The 23,626-nt window shown below is 46.0% G+C and overlaps 1 protein-coding gene across 1 annotated transcript; it reads right to left on the bottom strand.

Annotated features, from left to right (window-relative positions):
• Positions 1-124: 124 nt before the first annotated feature.
• Positions 125-21,740, bottom strand: stat4 (signal transducer and activator of transcription 4). The gene is made up of 22 exons (XM_080497574.1): positions 21,610-21,740; positions 16,665-16,763; positions 15,409-15,501; positions 15,233-15,311; positions 14,686-14,771; positions 14,453-14,604; positions 12,593-12,751; positions 12,372-12,464; positions 11,626-11,685; positions 11,486-11,506; positions 10,195-10,288; positions 8,267-8,311; positions 7,834-7,917; positions 7,607-7,705; positions 4,621-4,756; positions 4,197-4,249; positions 4,011-4,105; positions 2,511-2,647; positions 2,073-2,264; positions 1,943-1,988; positions 811-961; positions 125-305 (listed from the first exon to the last, which is right to left on the bottom strand). The coding sequence occupies exons 1-22, from the start codon at positions 21,718-21,720 to the stop codon at positions 282-284; spliced, it is 2,109 nt and encodes a 702-aa protein (XP_080353700.1). The 5' UTR covers positions 21,721-21,740; the 3' UTR covers positions 125-281.
• Between the last annotated feature and the right edge of the window lie 1,886 nt (positions 21,741-23,626).

Genomic DNA, 23,626 nt, shown 5'->3' with positions numbered 1-23,626 from the left:
GGCCTGCAGTGACTCCACACGGCCAGCAGGTGGCATCACATCACTATCACGTAACCATCCATTTATTCTCTTCATTCAAACGAGGAGACAAAACACAACTTCATCCAGTCTTGATCCAGAAAAAGTTTAATTTTTATTGATTTATAAACAGCTGATATTCATTCAATGGAAAACAAAAGAGAAACTCCGTCATTTCTATGACAAAAGTGGTGAGAATATATTGTTTGAGGGAGTATCAACACAAATCCCAGGTAAAGCGACCTCCTCTGACGCTCTCAGCTTTACTCTGAATACGGAGGTGTCATCTGCAGGGCGGAAGGTTCAGACTTTAGTGACGAGCCTCGGAGGGAACAAACACCTTCAAACATGTTCACACGTCACGAGGAATAAACACCACGACACTTCCTCGTCACACTAGACTCCTCTTCCTCCAGCTGAATATACTGAAATATATAATATATAATAACATATATAGATGTGAAACTAAGACCAAACTCTGAATAATTCAATACTTCTTTCTGCTGGTGAGGAAAAACTTCAACATTAAAACATGTTAATGATAGATGTAGATGTAGATAGAGATTGATAGATAATATATATACAGTATATAGAGATAAATAAATAATTATATTATATATATACAGATAGGGATAGATAGACAGATAGATAGATAGATAGATAGATAGATAGATAGATAGATAGATAGATAGATAGATAGATAGATAGATAGATAGATAGATAGATAGATAGATAGATAGATAGATAGATAGATAGATAGATAGATAGATAGATCATCTAGATCAGACTCACGCCCTCCATGTCGAAGCAGAGGTGCTGGTTCAGCATGCTGAACTCCCCGGGGGTCATGGGGGGCTCCGGGGAGTTGAGCATGCTGAACTCCCCGGGGGTCACGGGGGGCTCCGGGGACTGGCAGGGCGGCGGCGAGGCCTGAGTGCTGGGGCTGCAGAGACAGTCCAGTCAGGGGACAGGAGGGACACTGAACCTTGTCCTCTTAAAGTCCCAGTGAAATGTAAAACACTACTTTGCTAAAGATGATAGTTGTGGTTCTACTTGTAAGGTTCCTCCGACTCTGCCCCTCCACTGTTGTCGCATAACAAAGCTATTTGAATTTTGAATCTCCAGCTGAGGAAGTCGGGGGAATCCTTCTTCTTCGTGGGCGGAGCCTATGTGTGACATCACGAGTTGTGCAGATCTCGATCTGTTGTGTTTATATCGGCTTGTTTCCTCTTAAATATCCAAGTTTTTACAGTGTTTTGAAGTTCTAGTCGGCGTTTTATGAGCCTTGATGAAAGATTGAGCCTGGAAGAGACCAGAAAGGAGAAAAGGAGGAGAGAAACACTAAATCCAATGTGGCAGGATGAAGGACCCGTTGGAGCTGAAGGTGAACTTGTCTTTTATTTCGCAACCACCAAACACCGAAAACAGAACGGCACAACACATCCAAAACGTGGGAGTTCCCCTCGGCTAAACACCGGGAGTTAGCCGAGGCTGCGAGCACGGGCGGCTAGCACCTAGCAGGAGTGGGAGCCGCTAGCTCGGGAAGATGAAGCGTCTTCTGCTTCCTCAAACATGTTCCAGACGGGGTCACCGATGGCAGAACCACCTTCTGTGTCTTCTTCATCAATCACTGGGTTTGAAATGACCATGATGATGAAATCTGGTTCAATTCAGCCTCTTCGTGGTCAAAACTCTGATCCTCCATAATGTAAACACAACTTGGGCGTGTGCACAACTCGTGATGTCACTCTGTTATTGTCAGAAGCTCCGCCCAGCAGAGGAAATAGCGCCGTTTAGCGGCTATTTTCTCTCAGATTGTCGTGTTTTAACATTTGACCTTCAGCCAGTTAGCAGGAAAACGTTCTAGAAGGAATTTGGAGGTGGAGTTTTCATTTCACTAGGACTTTAAAGCACTGGGACTCACCGGAGCTCGGAGATGGGGATCAGGGTGGACGGGATGTAGGGGTAAGCTGGAAAAAAAACAACAACCACAAGACACAGCGTTAGTGAGACGCGAGCGTCGAACCTCCGGACGCCGGCGGACGCCGCCTTGCCTTTTTTGGGCTGGCTGTTGTACAGCCGGCCGAAGGCCTCGTCCTTGGGGACGTCGGGGAACAGGAACTTCAGCGGGTTTTCGGGGACGACGCCGTCCGAGATCACCTTGTAGTCCCGGATGATGTCGGCGAGTGGCAGCGCGCTGAGGCGGTTCTTGGTGTACGGCTCCACCGAGTTCAACTTCACGTCGCCTGGGGGGGAAAGAGTCAACATATATATATATATATATATATATATATATATATATATATATATATATATAATATATTATATTATATTATTATATTTATATATATATATAAAGTAAATATATACTTTAGTAAATGTACATGTTGCAGGTTTCAGCATGTTGGACATTTAATGTTTTAGATGTTAGTGATGGTGTGTGTGTGTGTGTGTGTGTGTGTGTGATGGTGTGTGTGTGTGTGTGTGTGTACCGGCGGTGCCGCGCTCCACCCAGGTGAAGGTGATTCCCCCCAGGTGACTCTCACTGAAGCGCAGCAGGAAGGTTCCGGGCTCCCGGTCCTTCAGCAGAACTCGCTCCATCTCCTTACTCACAAAGCCCAGGATGTAGCTGCACCGGGGGGGGGGGGGGCAAGACAGGAGGAACAGTTACCACGGCAACACTCGTCACTCGGTCCGAGTCACGCTTCAATCACGTTCATTTGTGGAGGATTTAAAGAGTCAGAGAGAGCAGCAGGAGAGCAGTGAAGGTGTCTGTGGTGAAGCAGGAGAGCAGTGAAGGTGATGTCTGTGGTGAAGCAGGAGAGCAGTGAAGGTGTCTGTGGTGAAGCAGGAGAGCAGTGAAGGTGATGTCTGTGGTGAAGCAGGAGAGCAGTGAAGGTGAAGTCTGTAGTGAAGCAGGAGAGCAGTAAAGGTGATGTCTGTGGTGAAGCAGGAGAGCAGTGAAGGTGATGTCTGTGGTGAAGCAGGAGAGCAGTGAAGGTGTCTGTGGTGAAGCAGGAGAGCAGTGAAGGTGATGTCTGTGGTGAAGCAGGAGAGCAGTGAAGGTGTCTGTGGTGAAGCAGGAGAGCAGTGAAGGTGATGTCTGTGGTGAAGCAGGAGAGCAGTGAAGGTGAAGTCTGTGGTGAAGCAGGAGAGCAGTGAAGGTGATGTCTGTGGTGAAGCAGGAGAGCAGTGGAGGTGTCTGTGGTGAAGCAGGAGAGCAGTGAAGGTGTCTGTGGTGAAGCAGGAGAGCAGTGAAGGTGTCTGTGGTGAAGCAGGAGAGCAGTGAAGGTGTCTGTGGTGAAGCAGGAGAGCAGTGAAGGTGTCTGTGGTGAAGCAGGAGAGCAGTGAAGGTGTCTGTGGTGAAGCAGGAGAGCAGTGAAGGTGTCTGTGGTGAAGCAGGAGAGCAGTGAAGGTGTCTGTGGTGAAGCAGGAGAGCAGTGAAGGTGTCTGTGGTGAAGCAGGAGAGCAGTGAAGGTGTCTGTGGTGAAGCAGGAGAGCAGTGAAGGTGATGTCTGTGGTGAAGCAGGAGAGCAGTGAAGGTGTCTGTGGTGAAGCAGGAGAGCAGTGGAGGTGATGTCTGTGGTGAAGCAGGAGAGCAGTGAAGGTGTCTGTGGTGAAGCAGGAGAGCAGTGAAGGTGTCTGTGGTGAAGCAGGAGAGCAGTGAAGGTGTCTGTGGTGAAGCAGGAGAGCAGTGAAGGTGTCTGTGGTGAAGCAGGAGAGCAGTGAAGGTGTCTGTGGTGAAGCAGGAGAGCAGTGAAGGTGAAGTCTGTGGTGAAGCAGGAGAGCAGTGAAGGTGTCTGTGGTGAAGCAGGAGAGCAGTGAAGATGTCTGTGGTGAAGCAGGAGAGCAGTGAAGGTGATGTCTGTGGTGAAGCAGGAGAGCAGTGAAGGTGATGTCTGTGGTGAAGCAGGAGAGCAGTGAAGGTGTCTGTGGTGAAGCAGGAGAGCAGTGAAGGTGTCTGTGGTGAAGCAGGAGAGCCGGAGCCTCACTTCTCGTTCCAAACGGGCATCAGGTGCTTCTTGATGAGCTCCAGGATGGAGTCCAGCCACGTCCAGAAACTGAAGGGCTTCCCGGGAATGTTCTCCTGGACGAGGGAGGAAGTAGCATCAGTACTATCTGGTTCTATACAAAATAAGAGCATGATGGCGTGTCTACGTCCACCTGTGAGGTTTTACCTTTGAAAACTTGGACCAGGACACTTGGTAGTCGCCACAGGAACCATGTTGTCCTGCAGAGACATGAAGACCTGAAGCACTGAAGGACTAAAGAGCCACTTCCTGTTCGCAGACTTAATCCATCAGACCATCACACAAGCCGGCAGGGTCTTTTGCTCGCCAACGTAAAAAGGAAGAACCCTTAAAATGTGCAGCACGACAAGCGGCTTCCTGAAATCCAGTGAAAGTAAAACTGCACATTTTAGAGTCATTCCTTTTATTGTGGCGGGGCCAAAGACACACCTGATGTCTGACCAGCGTCTGGATTTCCTCCAGGAACATTGAAGATCAAAGAAACGAATGAAGGAAAAACACTTTGAAGGTGTATGATAAGCATGACGGCACTAAAAACTGTTCCAAATGAAAAGCCAGCAGGGGGCGGTACCGAGTAGCTTCTCTCCCAGCATGCTCAGCTGCTCCTTGTTCAGGCCTCGTCCGGCGAAGGTGGAGAACTGCCAGCTGAGGACCTCCGACAGCTGCGACCAGTTGGCCCGGGGAGGGTTCCCGAAGAACGCCAGGTTCTGTGGACAGAGAACATCAAAGGGTTGAATCATCCCACCATCTTCTATCCTGCGTTTCCCCTTCAGGTTGAACCATCCCTCCATCTTCTATCCTGCTTTTCCCCTTCAGGTTGAACCATCCCTCCATCTTCTATCCTACTTTCCCCCTTCAGGTTGAACCATCCCTCCATCTTCTATCCTACTTTCCCCCTTCAGGTTGAACCATCCCTCCATCTTCTATCCTGCTTTTCCCCTTCAGGTTGAACCATCCCTCCATCTTCTATCCTACTTTTCCCCTTCAGGTTGAACCATCCCTCCATCTTCTATCCTACTTTCCCCCTTCAGGTTGAACCATCCCTCCATCTTCTATCCTACTTTCCCCCTTCAGGTTGAACCATCCCTCCATCTTCTATCCTGCTTTTCCCCTTCAGGTTGAACCATCCCTCCATCTTCTATCCTACTTTCCCCCTTCAGGTTGAACCATCCCTCCATCTTCTATCCTACTTTTCCCCTTCAGGTTGAACCATTCCTCCATCTTCTATCCTACTTTTCCCCTTCAGGTTGAACCATCCCTCCATCTTCTATCCTACTTTTCCCTTTCAGGTTGAACCATCCCTCCATCTTCTATCCTACTTTTCCCTTTCAGGTTGAACCATCCCTCCATCTTCTATCCTACTTTTCCCTTTCAGGTTGAACCATCCCTCCATCTTCTATCCTACTTTTCCCTTTCAGGTTGAACCATCCCTCCATCTTCTATCCTACTTTTCCCCTTCAGGTTGAACCATCCCTCCATCTTCTATCCTACTTTTCCCTTTCAGGTTGAACCATCCCTCCATCTTCTATCCTGCTTTTCCCTTTCAGGTTGAACCATCCCTCCATCTTCTATCCTACTTTTCCCTTTCAGGTTGAATCATCCCTCCATCTTCTATCCTACTTTTCCCCTTCAGGTTGAATCATCCCTCCATCTTCTATCCTACTTTTCCCCTTCAGGTTGAACCATCCCTCCATCTTCTATCCTACTTTTCCCTTTCAGGTTGAACCATCCCTCCATCTTCTATCCTACTTTTCCCCTTCAGGTTGAACCATCCCTCCATCTTCTATCCTACTTTTCCCTTTCAGGTTGAACCATCCCTCCATCTTCTATCCTGCTTTTCCCCTTCAGGTTGAACCATCCCTCCATCTTCTATCCTACTTTTCCCCTTCAGGTTGAACCATCCCTCCATCTTCTATCCTACTTTTCCCTTTCAGGTTGAACCATCCCTCCATCTTCTATCCTACTTTTCCCCTTCAGGTTGAACCATCCCTCCATCTTCTATCCTACTTTTCCCTTTCAGGTTGAACCATCCCTCCATCTTCTATCCTACTTTTTCCCTTCAGGTTGAACCATCCCTCCATCTTCTATCCTACTTTTCCCTTTCAGGTTGAATCATCCCTCCATCTTCTATCCTACTTTTCCCCTTCAGGTTGAACCATCCCTCCATCTTCTATCCTACTTTTTCCCTTCAGGTTGAACCATCCCTCCATCTTCTATCCTACTTTTCCCTTTCAGGTTGAATCATCCCTCCATCTTCTATCCTACTTTTCCCCTTCAGGTTGAACCATCCCTCCATCTTCTATCCTACTTTTCCCTTTCAGGTTGAATCATCCCTCCATCTTCTATCCTACTTTTCCCTTTCAGGTTGAACCATCCCTCCATCTTCTATCCTACTTTTCCCCTTCAGGTTGAACCATCCCTCCATCTTCTATCCTACTTTTCCCTTTCAGGTTGAACCATCCCTCCATCTTCTATCCTACTTTTCCCCTTCAGGTTGAACCATCCCTCCATCTTCTATCCTACTTTTCCCTTTCAGGTTGAACCATCCCTCCATCTTCTATCCTACTTTTCCCCTTCAGGTTGAACCATCCCTCCATCTTCTATCCTACTTTTCCCTTTCAGGTTGAACCATCCCTCCATCTTCTATCCTACTTTTCCCCTTCAGGTTGAACCATCCCTCCATCTTCTATCCTACTTTTCCCTTTCAGGTTGAACCATCCCTCCATCTTCTATCCTACTTTCCCCTTTCAGGTTGAATCATCCCTCCATCTTCTATCCTACTTTTCCCCTTCAGGTTGAACCATCCCTCCATCTTCTATCTTACTTTTCCACCTCAGGTTGAATCAACACTTCTTAAAGAATTTTAATTGTTTTGTATTTTTCTGATTGTATTTTATTATTATTAATAATAATAATAACGAAACGACTTAATTATTCCCACATACTTTAAATTGTGATGAACAGTTTACATTTGCCATGTAAGTTTGTTCTATTCTTTATGATTGATCGGTCCGTTGTGGCTTCTGTTGGCTCTATATCTACATTTGTGATGAATACCTTTGTGTATATTGTACAAGATAAAACTTATATTTATCCATTTATAATACATTTATACTGTACTTTTGTACATTTGGGGGTTTTTAATTGTTCACTATTCATTTTTTAAGCGTCTTAAAAAAAAAAGTATTATTGATTTTTTTAAATGAGGACCACAAAGGTCCAACAGTTATTATGTTATTATTGACTTATTATTGATATTATTAAGTTATTATTTATATGATTGACTTATTATTGCTATTATTTGATATTATTGGCATATTGATATGATTGATATGATTGATATGATTGATATGATTGAGTTATTATTGATATTATTGACTTATTATTGAATTATTTGATATGATTGAGTTATTATTGATATTATTGAGTTAGTATTTATATGATTGATATGATTGACACTGAGTTATTATTGAGTGATTATTGATATGATTGAGTTATTATTAATATGACTGATATATTATTGATATGATTGAGTTATTATTGATATGATTGATCACCCGGGGCTCGTCGGTCAGCAGGTTGTACCACATGACGGAGGCCCAGCCTCCAGGCAGCTGACACACGTTGGAAATCACCACCAGAGGCAGTGAACACGCCTGGAAGAGAACACACACACACACACACACACACACACACACACACACACACACACACACACACACACACACACAGGGTGAGTCACAGCCCTACACTCCAGCGTGAGGTGAGGTGAAGCCCTGCTGACCTCCAGGTCGATGGTGAGGCCCTGAACCGTGAAGCAGGCCTCGAAGCTCAGGGAGTGGAGCTCCTCTGTGACCGACAGCAGGCCCTGGGGACCACACACACACACACACACACACACACACACACACACACACACACACACACACACACACACACACACACACACACACACACACACACACACACACACACACACACACACACACACACACACACACACATTAGTGAGTCCACACACACACACCAGTGAGTCCACACACACACACCAGTGAGTCCACACACACTCATGAGTCCAACACACACACACACACACACACACACACACACACACACACACACACACACACACACACACACACACACACACACACACACACACACACACACACACACACACACACACATGTCTTCCTGCCTTCAGCTTCATCACTCACTTCACTCCCTTTGGTTCCGTTGATGTATTTCTTCTCTTTCAGCTGCTGTGAGACAAACACAAGGATTTTAATGTTTTTCCTTCATAAGACGAGAAAAAAGAAAAACAAACCTGGAGGAAAAGAACGAAACACAGAGGAATCATACACAGCTGATATGAATAGAGGGAAATCAGGGAGGAGAAGGAACATAGAGGAGCATCAGGAACTCCATCAGTTACTACATCAGTAACCCCGTCATAACTCCGTCAGTAACTCCGTCAGTAACTACGTCAGTAACTCCATCAGTAACTACATCAGTAACTCCGTCAGTAACTCCATCAGTAACTACGTCAGTAACTACGTCAGTAACTCCGTCAGTAACTACGTCAGTAACTCCATCAGTAACTACGTCAGTAACTCCATCAGTAACTCCGTCAGTAACTACGTCAGTAGCTCCGTCAGTAACTCCGTCAGTAACTCCGTCAGCAACTCCGTCAGTAACTACGTCAGTAACTCCGTCAGCAACTACGTCAGTAACTACGTCAGAAACTCCGCCAGTAACTACGTCAGTAACTATGTCAGTAACTCCGTCAATAACTCCGTCAGTAACTCCATCAGTAACTACGTCAGTAACTACATCAGTAACTCCGTCAGTAACTATGTCAGTAACTACGTCAGTAACTCCATCAGTTACTACGTCAGTAACTACGTCAGTAACTAGGTCAGTAACTCCGTCAGTAACTCCGTCAGTAACTACGTCAGTAACTATGTCAGTAACTATGTCAGAAACTCCGTCAGTAACTCCATCAGTAACTACGTCAGTAACTACATCAGTAACTCCGTCAGTAACTACGTCAGTAACTCCATCAGTTACTACGTCAGTAACTCCATCAGTAACTCCATCAGTAACTCCGTCAGTAACTACGTCAGCAACTCCATCAGTAACTCCATCAGTAACTCCGTCAGTAACTACGTCAGTAACTCCGTCAGTAACTACGTCAGTAGCTCCGTCAGTTACTACGTCAGTAACTCTGTCAGTAACTCCGTCAGTAACTACATCAGCAACTCCATCAGTAACTACGTCAGCAACTCTGTCAGTAACTCCGTCAGTAACTCCATCAGTAACTCCGTCAGTAACTACGTCAGTAACTCCGTCAGTAACTACATCAGTAACTCCGTCAGTAACTCCATCAGTTACTACGTCAGTAACTCCATCAGTAACTACGTCAGCAACTCCGTCAGTAACTCCATCAGTAACTCCGTCAGTAACTCCATCAGTAACTCCGTCAGTAACTACGTCAGTAACTACGTCAGTAACTCCATCAGTAACTACGTCAGTAACTACGTCAGTAACTCCGTCAGTAACTCCGTCAGTAACTCCATCAGTAACTACGTCAGTAACTACGTCAGTAACTCCGTCAGTAACTCCATCAGTAACTACGTCAGTAACTCCGTCCGTAACTACGTCCGTAACTACGTCAGTAACTCCATCAGTAACTCCGTCAGTAACTACGTCAGCAACTACGTCAGCAACTACGCCAGTAACTCCGTCAGTAACTACGTCAGTAACTCCATCAGTAACTCCGTCAGTAACTCCGTCAGCAACTACGTCAGCAACTACGTCAGTAACTCCGTCAGTAACTACGTCAGCAACTCCGTCAGCAACTCCGTCAGCAACTCCATCAGTAACTCCGTCAGTAACTACGTCAGTAACTACGTCAGTAACTCCATCAGCAACTACGTCAGTAACTACATCAGTAAATCCGTCAGTAACTCCGTCAGTAACTCCGTCAGTAACTCCGTCAGCAACTCCGTCAGTAACTACATCAGTAACTCCATCAGTAACTCCGTCAGTAACTACGTCAGTAACTACATCAGTAACTCCGTCAGTAACTCCATCAGTAACTCCATCAGTAACTCCGTCAGTAACTCCGTCAGCAGCGTCTCACCAGGTGTCTGAACTCCACCGACAGGCAGCCGGAGGAGAAGTCCTCCACGTCCATCACCTTGCTGTTGTTGGTCAGGATGAAGAACTGACGGCTTCTGACGACAAACAAAGAGCAGAAATAAAAAGTGTTGCTCAGAAATCAAACTCTTTATGATGTCATCAGGGGGTTCAACCAATCAAAGTCAAGGTAGGCTCCTCCCCCCTTTGACTCCTCCCACAATCAGGCAGCTCTGCTCCGGCACATGGTGCCACGAGAGGAAGTACTTCTTCCATCTTCCCATAGATGGGCGTGTGTGGGGGCGGAGCCAGTCCAGCTCACACAGACACAGCAGATTGTGAATGTAGCTCCTAGGATCAATATTGTAATTAGGGAAAGACCGGGCCGGCAGGTCCCTTTTGTAATTCGTACGTCGCCGACAGTGCCGGGCCTCCGGAGGATATAATACGGTCACTCTCATGACCCGCACTGACCTCTCACAGTGGCCACGCCCCCAAAAGGGGGTGTGGTTACTACCTGCAGGCGAAATTCTACATTGTTTTTGTAATGTTTCTTATTATATATTTTTCGCACCTAAAAATTCATCAATCAGCTCAAATTTGACCCCTAAACGCTCAAAAACTCACCAAATTTGGCAAAGATGGCTCTCTAGCGCCACCTAGAAAATTTAAATCACCCGCAGCGGTCCGTAGGAATGTCGTAGAGAGATGCAAGGGATACAAAACTTGTTCGTCTCGTCGAGACCTACAACTCACGCACTCTAACTTTTGACCTAACTCCAACAGGAAGTCCGCTATTTGCCTTTCAAAGTAAGATTTTCGCCCAAAGAAGGCACTAAAAGGCCCAAACGGAAAATCTAACTAGTTAAACTTTGAGTTTCGACCAGACCAGGAGGAGGAGGTGAACATCTGGAGGGCGAGTTTGTAAAAACACCCACAATGCAACAGGAGGGTTTAACTGTAATTGGCTTTATGTTGAGATTGTAATTTTCATTGGTGATTATTTGGCTTTTGTAACATTTCCACTGAAGGTTTAAATCTAAAGGTGACTGTCGCTCTTCTCCCACATGAAACCTCCAGCAGCTCCTGAACTAAAACAAAGTGTGACTCCTGGAAGCACAATGATCCATATGGACGCCACCTCTGGAACCTCTGGATTTACAAGCAGCTCCAGTTGTAAAGACAAGGAACAAAACCGTCGGTTGTTTCAACTTCTGATGTTGTAAAAGCGACTCTGAGGTCGTTCCTCCTGCAGCCGCCGTCACTTTAAAGAGTCCAGGAGGGGTCATACTCACATTCTGCCTGGGGGGAGCTCCCTGCACACACACACACACACACACACACACACACACACACACACACACACAGTATTAACACAATGCGTCTCAGAAAAATGCATTTGTTTGATTTTTTAAAACATTTCTTTAGGTTTTACTTGTCAAACGTTGCCTTGACTTTCAGCTGGTAGTCGACCTCTGGGAGTTTGACCAGGAGTCTGCAAGGAGCCACAGAGTGGATTTTGAAAAAAGAAAACAGAAAGATGGTCACAGGAAGTTGATGACGGCGTCAGAGAGGACGTGAGGCGGCGAGGCGGCGAGGCGGCGAGGTGGCGAGGTGGCGAGGTGGTGAGGTGGCGAGGTGGTGAGGTGGTGAGGCGGCGAGGTGGTGAGGTGGTGAGGTGGTGAGGTGGCGAGGTGGTGAGGTGGCGAGGTGGTGAGGTGGCGAGGTGGTGAGGTGGTGAGGTGGTGAGGCGGCGAGGGTGGCGAGGTGGTGAGGTGGCGAGGTGGTGAGGTGGCGAGGTGGCGAGGTGGTGAGGTGGCGAGGTGGCGAGGTGGCGAGGTGGTGAGGTGGCGAGGCGGCGAGGTGGTGAGGTGGCGAGGTGGTGAGGTGGCGAGGTGGTGAGGTGGCGAGGTGGCGAGGTGGTGAGGTGGCGAGGTGGTGAGGTGGCGAGGTGGTGAGGTGGCGAGGCGGCGAGGCGGCGAGGCGGCGAGGTGGCGAGGTGGCGATGTGGCGAGGTGGGGAGGCGGCGAGGCGGCGAGGTGGCGAGGTGGCGAGGTGGCGAGGTGGCGAGGCGGCGAGGTGGTGAGGTGGTGAGGCGGCGAGGTGGCGAGGCGGCGAGGTGGCGAGGCGGCGAGGCGGCGAGGCGGCGAGGCGGCAAGGCGGCGAGGCGGCGAGGCTCACCTGGCTTTGGTGGTGAACTGAACCCCCGTCTTGATGATGAGGGGCTTCTGGGGGTGGGTGGGCATGCAGGGCTGCTTCTCCACCACGAAGGAGCTGAGGAGACACCAACCCCCCCGGTTCACCATGACTGTGTGTGTGTGTGTGTGTGTGTGTGTGTGTGTGTGTGTGTGTGTGTGTGTGTGTGTGTGTGTGTGTGTGTGTGTGTGTGTGTGTGTGTGTACCTCTTGATGAGGTGGTAGATGAGACACTTGACTCGCTCCTCCATCTGAGGCTTCTGCAGCGGGATGGGGTCGCTCTCATACGTCACCTTCACCACCAACTCCCCCAGTTTGTCCAGCTGACGCTTCAACTGGAACAGACTCTGGGCCGTCAGGGTGAACCTGCAGGAGGGGGGGGAGGAGGAGGGGGGGGGGGAGGAGGAGGAGAGGAGGAGAGGAGGAGGAGGAGGGGGGGGGAGGAGGAGGAGGAGGAGGAGGAGGAGGAGGAGGAGGAGGAAGAGGAAGATCGGGAAAAAGGAATGGAAAAAGCTGAATTAAACTATTAAATATTTAAATGCTGCACAAGAACTTTTCTCCATGTTCAAGGGTTTTGTTTCCATTTCCTTAGTCAGAAAATAAATAAAATATATATATGTATATATATATATATGAGTATACTGTAATTCTGTTGAAATATATTCATTTATATAAATATAAGATCAAAATGACTAATGAAGCTTCTGCTTGTATTTGTTTACAAGTATGTTAATAAAAGTCTTAATAAGTCTCTCTGTTCTCTGGTTAAAACAACTATAACGTTCCACCACTAGGGGGCTCTCTGTTCACTGGTTAAAACTATAGCGTTCCACCACTAGGGGGCTCTCTGTTCACTGTTTAGAACTACAACGTTCCACCACCAGGGGGCTCTCTGTTCACTGGTTAAAACTATAGCGTTCCACCACCAGGGGGCTCTCTGTTCACTGGTTAAAACTATAGCGTTCCACCACTAGGGGGCTCTCTGTTCACTGGTTAAAACTATAGCGTTCCACCACTAGGGGGCTCTCTGTTCACTGTTTAGAACTACAACGTTCCACCACCAGGGGGCTCTCTGTTCACTGGTTAAAACTATAGCGTTCCACCACTAGGGGGCTCTCTGTTCACTGTTTAGAACTACAACGTTCCACCACCAGGGGGCTCTCTGTTCACTGGTTGAAACTATAGCGTTCCACCACTAGGGGGCTCTCTGTTCACTGGTTAAAACTATAGCGTTCCACCACCAGGGGGCTCTCTGTTCACTGGTTAAAACTATAGCGTTCCACCACTAGGGGGCTCTCTGTTCACTGGTTAAAACTATAGCGTTCCACCACTAGGGGGCTCTCTGTTCACTGTTTAGAACTACAACGTTCCACCACCAGGGGGCTCTCTGTTCACTGGTTAAAACTATAGCGTTCCACCACTAGGGGGCTCTCTGTTCACTGTTTAGAACTACAACGTTCCACCACCAGGGGGCTCTCTGTTCACTGGTTAAAACTATAGCGTTCCACCACTAGGGGGCTCTCTGTTCACTGGTTAAAACTACAACGTTCCACCACCAGGGGGCTCTCTGTTCACTGGTTAAAACTATAGCGTTCCACCACTAGGGGGCTCTCTGTTCACTGTTTAGAACTACAACGTTCCACCACTAGGGGGCTCTCTGTTCACTGGTTAAAACTACAACATTCCACCACCAGGGGGCTCTCTGTTCACTGTTTAGAACTACAACGTTCCACCACCAGGGGGCTCTCTGTTCACTGGTTAAAACTATAGCGTTCCACCACTAGGGGGCTCTCTGTTCACTGGTTAAAACTACAACGTTCCACCACCAGGGGGCTCTCTGTTCACTGGTTAAAACTATAGCGTTCCACCACTAGGGGGCTCTCTGTTCACTGTTTAGAACTACAACGTTCCACCACTAGGGGGCTCTCTGTTCACTGTTTAGAACTACAACATTCCACCACCAGGGGGCTCTCTGTTCACTGTTTAGAACTATAGCGTTCCACCACCAGGGGGCTCTCTGTTCACTGTTTAGAACTATAGCGTTCCACCACCAGGGGGCTCTCTCACCAGTTCTGCAGCGGCTCCAGGCCCGTCAGCACCGGACCCCCGATGGCGGCGACCTGCTGCCGGCGCTTCCAGTCCAGCAGCTCGGGGCGGAGCCTGGAGGTCACCAGGTCGTCGATCTCTTTGATCACCACGTCCATCTTTGACAGGATCTCCTGCCGCCACCACAACGTTTAAAATATTTTTAAATACGTTCCCCAGGTTTGTTAGCGTGTGACGGCGTGACGGAACCGTACCTTCCTCTTGAAGTCCAGCCCGTTCAGCATCTCCTGCAGCTTCGTCACTTCCTTCTTCATCAAGTCGGAGTTTCTGTCCGACGGGTCTGAAACACAGTTACTCTTCACTGAGCTCCTGTTTAACGCCTCGGAGCAGCACGGCCACTCGGTAATCCCACTACTTTTTCTAAAAGCGGGTAACTAGTAACTGTGTCGGAAGGCCTCGTTGACACGGCAACGCTTTGAAGTTGAAAGCCAGAAGCTTTCTGAGGTGTTTGTTTGTTTGTTTGCTTACACGACAACGGCGCTCGAGGCCACGGAAAACACCATCGCCGAGGTGCAACTTTTCAAAAAAGACTTTAAATGGATCCCTGTGGAAATGAAGGAAAACGCAACTTTTCGGAAACCCTGCTGTACTTTCGTCTGTTTCTTTTAAATAGCTACTTATCGTATGCTAACAATCCGACGGGTGCGTCTTTCCACTAGAACATTCGTGTTCCGCCACGGCGGCTTGTTCTCCGCATTTAAAAAAAAAAAAATAAAAAAACGTCCCGTCTCTGATTCTCACCTCGAGACTGCAGCGTCTTGTAGCGGAAGTCGAAGTCGTCCTGCATGTCCTCCACGTATTTCACCGCCTGGTCCATCAACTGGCAACACACGGGACATTTTCACTGCAGCGACCGGGAGCGAGGCTCCGCCCACCGCCTGGACGGCTCCGCCCACCAGGCGGTGGGCTCCGCTCACCTGGACGCTGCCTCGGACGACGCCCACCCGGTGGTCCAGGTTCTTGTGCCTCTCCAGGGTCTCAGAATCCTGCAGCGCTTTCTCCAGAGGACCCTGGAGGAAAAGACAACAAACAAACAAACAAACAAACAAACAAACAAACAAACAAACAAACAAAACAAACTTTAGTTCACGATTTGTGGTTTCAGGTTGTTGACGAATCACTTGTATACATTTTGGTTTTCTATTGAGCAAAGTCCTTCTTTCAACACTATTTGACCGTCAGTCATTATTTTACTGTCTAAAATCAAACACTTGATCTCAATAATACAATTAATTACTGTTTCTTACTAAATTCATGGCCTGTTTGAGGAATCGCAGTTTACCAATCAAGAAATATAGAATGTAGTATAAAGTACAAGAAGACACAACATGTAGACAAATACAGAATCACCATTTTGCTTCATGATTCTTAATAACAGGCGAATTTTTTTCGTTTATTTAGAAACACAGGAAGACATGTGCAGCGTCGCGTTATGTTATAACTGTGCAATATGTAATAATGTAACACATTTTAAACTTAATATATAATAATGTAACATGTTAAACTCAATATGTAACAATGTAACACATTTTAAACTCAATATGTAACAATGTAACATTTTAAGCTTAATATGTAACAATGTTACACATTTTCAACTCAACTATATAAATTATTTATTTAAATTGTGATTTTTTTTCTTTAGATTATTTATTTAAATTGTGATTTTTGGTATTTATATTTTCTATTTATTTGAATTGTGATTTTTTTTGTATTTATATTTTGTATTTATTTGAATTGTGAATTTTTTGTTAATATATTTGTTATTTATTTAAATTGTGATTTATTTGGTATTTCTATTTTTTATTTATTTAAATTTATATTTTTTTTGTATTTATATTTTTTATTTATTAAAATTGTGATTTTTTTTATATTTCTATTTTTTATTTATTTAAATTGTGATTTTTTTTTATTTTGTGATTTTTGTTTGTTTATTTTTATTTTTCCATATATTATTTTTTACTTGCATTTTTTAAAATTTTAATTTAAAACTCAGTCTCTGCCCTCCAGGCCACCGTTTATTGAAAACCTCAGTGTGAAGCTCCTTGCAGCCACAGACACTTTCCCAGGGAGATGAAGCCGTTTGGCAGGGCAGGAGTTGCCAGGCGTATTCCCGGCAGGTTCACCTGAAGGGAGGAGGGACTTTCCCTCCGCAGGAATCAACAAACACACAAACCTGTTCCTGCATGCAGGCGCTGGAGAGGATCCGCCGCTCCTCCCTCAGGCAGGTGGAGATGACCTGGGCCATGGCGGCCGGGCTGGGGGAGTACTTCACCTGGGGGGGGGGCGGGGGGGGGGGGGACAAAACAGTGTTTGGAGGTCAGGGGAACAGGAGACAGAGAGGATTCTCAGCAGGGGGGCTTTTCTCTGGCATGACATAGACCTGGGAACAGACCTGGGAACAGACCTGGCAACAGACCTGGCAACAGACCTGAGAACAGACCTGGCAACAGACCTGGCAACAGACCTGAGAACAGACCTGGCAACAGACCTGGCAACAGACCTGGGAACAGACCTGGGAACAGACCTGGCAACAGACCTAGCAACAGACCTGAGAACAGACCTGGCAACAGACCTGGCAACAGACCTGAGAACAGACCTGGCAACAGACCTGGCAACAGACCTGGCAACCGCAGCCGCCAGGCCTTTTCCTGGAAATCCTCCATTCAAACAATGATTAAAGGAATGAGGCTGGACGGGACTCAACTGATGTCACTGCAGCTGCTCACATGAAACTGAGGCGGAGCTCCGCCCTCACCTGGCTGCATGCATCCTCACAATAATCATGATCATAACAATAACAACAATAATAACAACTAGATGATCACCTGTGCAAAGACGACAAGAGCAGCAACGTTTTGTGACTCAGCACGTTTTGAGCTGAAAGTTTGACGGAGCTGTTCAAAGTTGACATTTTCCTCTCCTTTCACTTCCATGTCAAATTTAATGTGGAAAAGTTGAAATATTTTAAAAAGTTGACGAGATTAGAACTTAGCTGGAAAGTGCAGAAAAAGCTGTTAGAATGGTGACGAACACGTGAAGATTGTGATTCGAAAACCGTCCAGAATAAACAGAAACAGAATCTCAAGAGTGTGAACGCCTTGCAGTCACACCCATAATAATAACAATCAGAATAATCTGAACCGTGAGCTGCAGCCTCACTGCCGTCGGCGTTTTAATGTTTGTGTCGATTGAGTCAAACGTTCTCTTCGTGTTTCTGGAGCGAAAACTTCCCCTGGTTGGTCCAACGGACTGGATTATTACACATCGACGTGTTTCAGTCGTTTACTGAGAGACGAGGCGAAGCTGCTGCACTTATTTCTCTTGATTTCATTTCTATGGTGTCGTTCTCGTTTTCCCTCATGATTCCTCAGGAGGTTCACTGAACTGAAGAGATTCACAACGACAATAGAACTCTGGGCTCCTTTCTTCAAAACACAAGAGCAGATAAAAACAACAAGAAGGCCGTTGCTGGGCTAATCCCCCGCCGGAGGGCTTTATATTTTCTCACAAAGCAGCTCTAAGGCAGCACACTTGGTACACTAGAGGGTGTTCCATGGGTCCTAGTAGATCATTATGTAGAATCTGAAAGGTCTTCTTCATAAGCTATGTCAAAATACGTCTCCAGAGCCCAAAAGGTGTTTTTTATGCACTTAGTGACCCTGTGACCTGATATGCAAATGAGGTCATGGTCACCATGGCGCCCCTTCTCCCCAGGTGGAGTGTCCATGTGTGAAGTTTGGTGACTGTGGGCCCAGGAACTGCTGAGAAATGAGGAGAAATGTTTATATGAAAATACATGTATTGTGCAACCATGACGAGCAAACTTCAGACCCTACCAATCTTCAAGGTCAAGGTCAGGTCACTTGGTGTACTGGAGGTTATCCCTGGAGTGTGTATCATGTGTGTATAACATTTCAGAGCCCTAGCTCAAACACCTAGGCCTCCAGAGCCCAACATGTGTTTTTAAGCACTTCGTGACCCTGTGACCTACTTAATATGCAAATTAGGTCAAGGTCACCATAGTATCCCTTCCCCCTCTGAGATGTATCCACATGTGAAGTTTGGTCACTGTGGGCCCAGGGGTTGCCGAGATATAGGTAGAAACGTTCGAACGGACGGACGTACGGAGACTGTTTCAAGACGCCCCTTCGGGGCCTATCGGCCACGGCGGGGGATAAAAACATAGAAAATGGACTGATGAGCAACTTACAGAATATTCAAATCATGTAATTCCAGCAGGATCAGATCAAAAATAACAATCAACGATATTTTACCTGCAGTTCACAGATAAATCGTATTTAATCTTTACCTTAATTATTGAGGCTCAGATTTAATTGTCTTTTAAATAGTGAGGATGATTCAACATGTCAGTGTTGAAACGGCTCTTATTTTCTTGCTCTTCCACCAAAACAAAGGGAAACGTTCATCATTCTGAATCAGAATAGTGATCTGAAGGTGCAACATCTTGAAGATTTCAAATCAGAAACCCTGAAAAGTCGAGTCAGCAAAAAAAAAAAAAAGAAAATCTAAAGAGCATGAGCCACAAAGTTTCCGCCGCCTCCTCTCACCCGCCGCAGGTTTACGTGAAGACGAAGGCGTCTTTAGAACCAGTCAGAGAAAAACACCGTCGACTTTTTATCACCCGGGAAAAGTGGGACGTTTTTTTTTTTGTTTGTTTTTGCGTCACTTTCGAGTGAGAGTGAAGTTTCACCAGCATCACTGCCGGGACGACTGACGATGAAGAAAACACACACACACACACACACACACACACACACACACACACACACACACACACACACACACACACACACACACACACACACACACACACACACACACGGAACCTGGTCATTCCGTTTCAAAGACAGAATCTCGATCATGTTCTAAGACTGTTAGAAACTGTTGTGCCTCAGTTCTCCACCACTTCCCTTCAGTTTCTCCGCTAAAGTAAGACTTTCCAACTCGAACTTGTAAATAATCGACCCACGTCGTTTTACTTCTTCAGCGTTCATTAGCTTTAGCCGCTAACCAGCTGGTGTTTGTGACGAGGTTCTCCTCAGTCCGCGTCAGAGTCATCAAGTATAAATACTCTTCACCACTAGAGGGCAGCACAGAACTTTGCCGGTGAAATGTAAAGTGACAGACGTCAGTGTGGTTCATCTCCACCTCCTGCTACCATCTTGTATCAAAGTACTGTGTCAGTGACAGTGATGGAGAAGTTTTTGAAAACCAGGATCTCAGCTCTTCATCCATCAGGTCCAGGTTTCACACTGAGGGAGGCACTATTAAAAAAAGTCCTTGCTTTCTGGATTTACTGGATTCCTGTTGATAAAACTGTGATGAGAAAGACTTTGATGTCTTTGATTAGAATGACTTTGATGTCTTTGATGAGAAAGACTTTATATTGTTAATAGAGGCTACAGAGTTTAACTTTTTAACATTTCCAGGTGGAGGTGTGACTCCAGAGTTTTACAAAGAAAAAAGTGTGTCTTGGCTCAGAAAGGCAGAAAAACACTGGTTTAGATAATCTGGAAGAATTAACAACATCCTTTACATCATGCAGTCCTCTGCGATGACACCAGGTGGCGCTCAGCCCCCCCCACCCGCCCCCGGGGGAGAAACGCTCAAACATGGACGCCATTCTCACTTCTGTCTGACACAAAGTGAACAGAACAACAACAAGCCACAAACACACTCCGGTGTGATACACATGACTAACACTTCCTCTCTCTCTCACACACACACACACACACACACACACACACACACACACACACACACACACACACACACACACACACACACACACACACACACACACACACACACACACACACACACACACACACACACACACACACACACACACACACACACACACAGGAAACAGTGGTCCGGGCCTGTTCTGTAAAGATAAGCATCTTTTCCAGAAGCGACTGTGGCGTTGGCGAAGCACGCCGTGACCTCAAACATCCGCTGCTCAAACCAAACCTGCAGGCCGAGGCGCTTCAGCAAGACGCCGCACGGCGAGGACGCCGGCGAGCGGCGTGTTGGCCCGGGCGCCGGAGGCCGGAGAGTCGGACCGGCTCTGGAGCAGAACAACGCCCGGAGGCCATTGGCTGAACCTGAGAGAGCGTCCGTTCTACTTCCCCTCCACCTCAGGACGCCATACCGACCACTTCTCCTTACCGCTGCACAAACAGCCACGGCCGCCGTGTGCACAAACACCGGATAGCGTTTTAAACACACACGTGACGTCGTCGTCTCAGAACACACGGAATGCTAACATCTTGCGGTAGCGGTCTGCGCGTTCTCCTCGTGCACCTGTGGCTTTTGTTTGGTTGATCAACGAGACGACTGTCGACGTCTGTGTGTATAGAAGACGTATGATGGAAGAAGAAGAAGAAACTTTGTTTATATAGCACCTTTCACAGATAAAATCAAAGAGCTTCACAGAGACATTAAAAACACTAAAATAGTCCAGACGGAATTAAGATCAAACCAAACACAGCCATGTCGACTAAAAGCTGCTTCTTAAAAGAATCAACAGTCGGCTCCACGCAGCGACAAAGGAAAGTCGTTCCACCATTTAGGAGCAGCAGCTTCAAAGGACAAGTCTCCTCTGGCTTTGAAGTGGGTCCGAGGGACAGTGAGGAGGTTCTGGCCCGAGGACCTAAGGGAGCGACCGAAGGAGTACCAGGGGCACGACTAGTCAGACACATATTTAAGTAAGTGTGTCGGTGGATTGTCGCTCAAACACAGACGACTCCATTACTGCGAAAAACGTGAAAAACACCTCAGAGGTTGCAGATTTAATCTCAGTGACTGGACTTTGTGCTTCATACGCTCTTCGTTCGGAGCGTCTAGTTTCCCCCAGACGACCTGCAGAACAATGACTCACCTATCGATGTCACTATTGTGTACGGTGGCCCACAAGTGCCAACGCGCTTGATGAGAAAGACTTGATATTGTTAATAGAGGCTACAGAGTTTAACTTTTTAACATTTTCAGGTGGAGGTGTGACTCCAGAGTTTTACAAAGACTAAAGTGTGTCTTAGCTCTAATAAAGTAGAAAAACGCTGCTCTAGTCCATAAGAACAAGTTCCCAGTCGTACCTGCAGCTGCTGCTGGATGATCTTCATGTTGTGTCTCTGCAGGAAGTCCTGCTCCAGCGAGCGCGTCCTCTCCAGCTGGGACAGCAGGTTCTTGAACAGCACCGTGGCCATCGACTCGTCGTTCGCCGCCGTGTCCCTGAAACCCACCGCGGCGTGTTACTTCCTGCACAAACTCTCCAGCGACGATGTTTCCAGCTCCGGCAGCTGCAGCCACTGGGACTACTTTCAGGGAGGCTAGCGTGGAGGAGGACGCAGCGTCACGGAGGAGTGACTCGCCCCCTGCCGCGGAGGAACGAGGCGTTTTAAAGCGGTGACGTCCGGCTGCAGACGTCCAAAAAAATCCGTCCAAACAGCGACGTGGCGTCACGAACAGTCGGCTAGCACGGATAGCGCTACTTCCGTTAGCGTGCTAAGCGGGCTGCAAACTGTGGACTGGATTTCCTGGCTCGTTGCTTCCGCCTCCGTTCAGGAAGTCCAGTCCACATTTTACAGCCAACAGGCGCAGAACACCCGGAAGAGAAACACGAGGGCGATTACGACGAAGCTTCGGAGCCAATGTTTAACTAGAATATCTGAATAAGACATGAAAATACAAACATCATAAATTGTTCAATCCGCCACCAAAAGGTTCCTAATGACGACTTCTTTGTGGAAGAAGCTGCTTTTTATAGAAGTTTTAAATACTTTGTATCTTGAAGTGACGTTTGGGGCTGTAACACCTGATGATGTCACACCTGATGATGTCACACCTGATGATGTCATAATAAAGACTCTGCTGCTTCAATGAGCCACTATAATGCATTTTTTTGTTGTTATTTTCTATATATTCTCACAATTCTGGTTGCAATGATTAAATGTTGAAAGGTTTTTTTTTGTTTATGTTGATTAGGAATATTGGAAACATTTAATTATGACAAAGCTTCAAACATGCCGGAGTAAAACTGTCTGAACAATGTTGACAGTGAAACTCTGTTTCCATTAGAACCACAAATAGATCCGGATTCCACCAATCAACATTTCAACCAATCATCCATATTAACATTTGAGGACATTATATATATAAAAACATTACAGATTATGTTCCCTGTGTTGAATCATAGAATTCCAGATGGTTGTCAAAAAGTTATTTTTTCCCAATTTATAATTTAAGGCCGGGGTGTTAATGTTAATGTTTGAAACCTGGAAACTGAGAACAAATGGATATATTATTATAGATAGAGATTCTATAATGGACTTGATGATGAACTGATCAGGTGAAATTCTCTGTTTTAAGATGTAAAATAATTCAAGTTTATTGTGTGAATTGTTAATTTTATATTTACACATTATCCTTTATTACGGTTCATTTTTTGCAATGATTTTCTTGTTTGCTGCAAGAGAAATAAAACTAATATGTCATTTCTCTACTGGCAAGTTGTTAGACTGGCTTTTTTTTTTTTTACATTTAAATTGGCCAAAAATCGATGTTTTATTTCTTAATTATTTTGTAATATTTTATATGATATTTTATTGTATTATATTGTATACAATTTTATTCCGTTTTATTTTATTTTAATTCAGTTTTTTTGGTTCTTTAAAAAATAAAAAACCTGTTTGCCTGATCTCTGCACATTTACAAAATTATTTACTTACTTAAAACAAACAAACCAACACATTGAGGGTGTGTGTGTGTGTGTGTGTGTGTGTGTGTGTGTGTGTGTGTGTGTGTGTGTGTGTGTGTGTGTGTGTGTGTAACACACACACACACACACACACACACACACATATATATATACAAAAAACAAAATCATACATATATATATATACATCATACACAAATAAACGGCCATTGACAATATAATTGAATGCAGCGATAAAGTAACTAATACTTTTATGATGTACAGTATATTTTTTAATATATAAATAATTCATAAATGTTCAGTAATTCTAAAACGGTATGTTGGAAACTTAGAATAGAAAAACAATCTTTCAATTCTGTCTCTTCTCTTCAGACACTTCAAAGCTTCACTTCTGGAAA

Source organism: Blennius ocellaris (genome assembly GCF_963422515.1).
Source record: "Blennius ocellaris genome assembly, chromosome: 6".
NCBI lineage: Eukaryota > Metazoa > Chordata > Actinopteri > Blenniiformes > Blenniidae > Blennius > Blennius ocellaris.
Note: the sequence above shows the minus strand (reverse complement) of the source record. Positions and strands in the feature narration are given on the sequence as shown.

Bases quoted from the DNA above. Each gene is read 5' to 3' on its own strand.
- stat4 (XM_080497574.1), bottom strand. From the start codon at position 21,720: ATGGCCACGGTGCTGTTCAAGAACCTGCTGTCCCAGCTGGAGAGGACG. The intron at 14,772-15,232 runs GTGAGAATCAGA...ACTGTGTTTCAG, and splicing joins CAAGACGCTGCAGTCTCGAG to ACCCGTCGGACAGAAACTCC. The intron at 11,686-12,371 runs GTGAGCCTCGCC...GGCTCCTTGCAG, and splicing joins CAGTTCACCACCAAAGCCAG to ACTCCTGGTCAAACTCCCAG.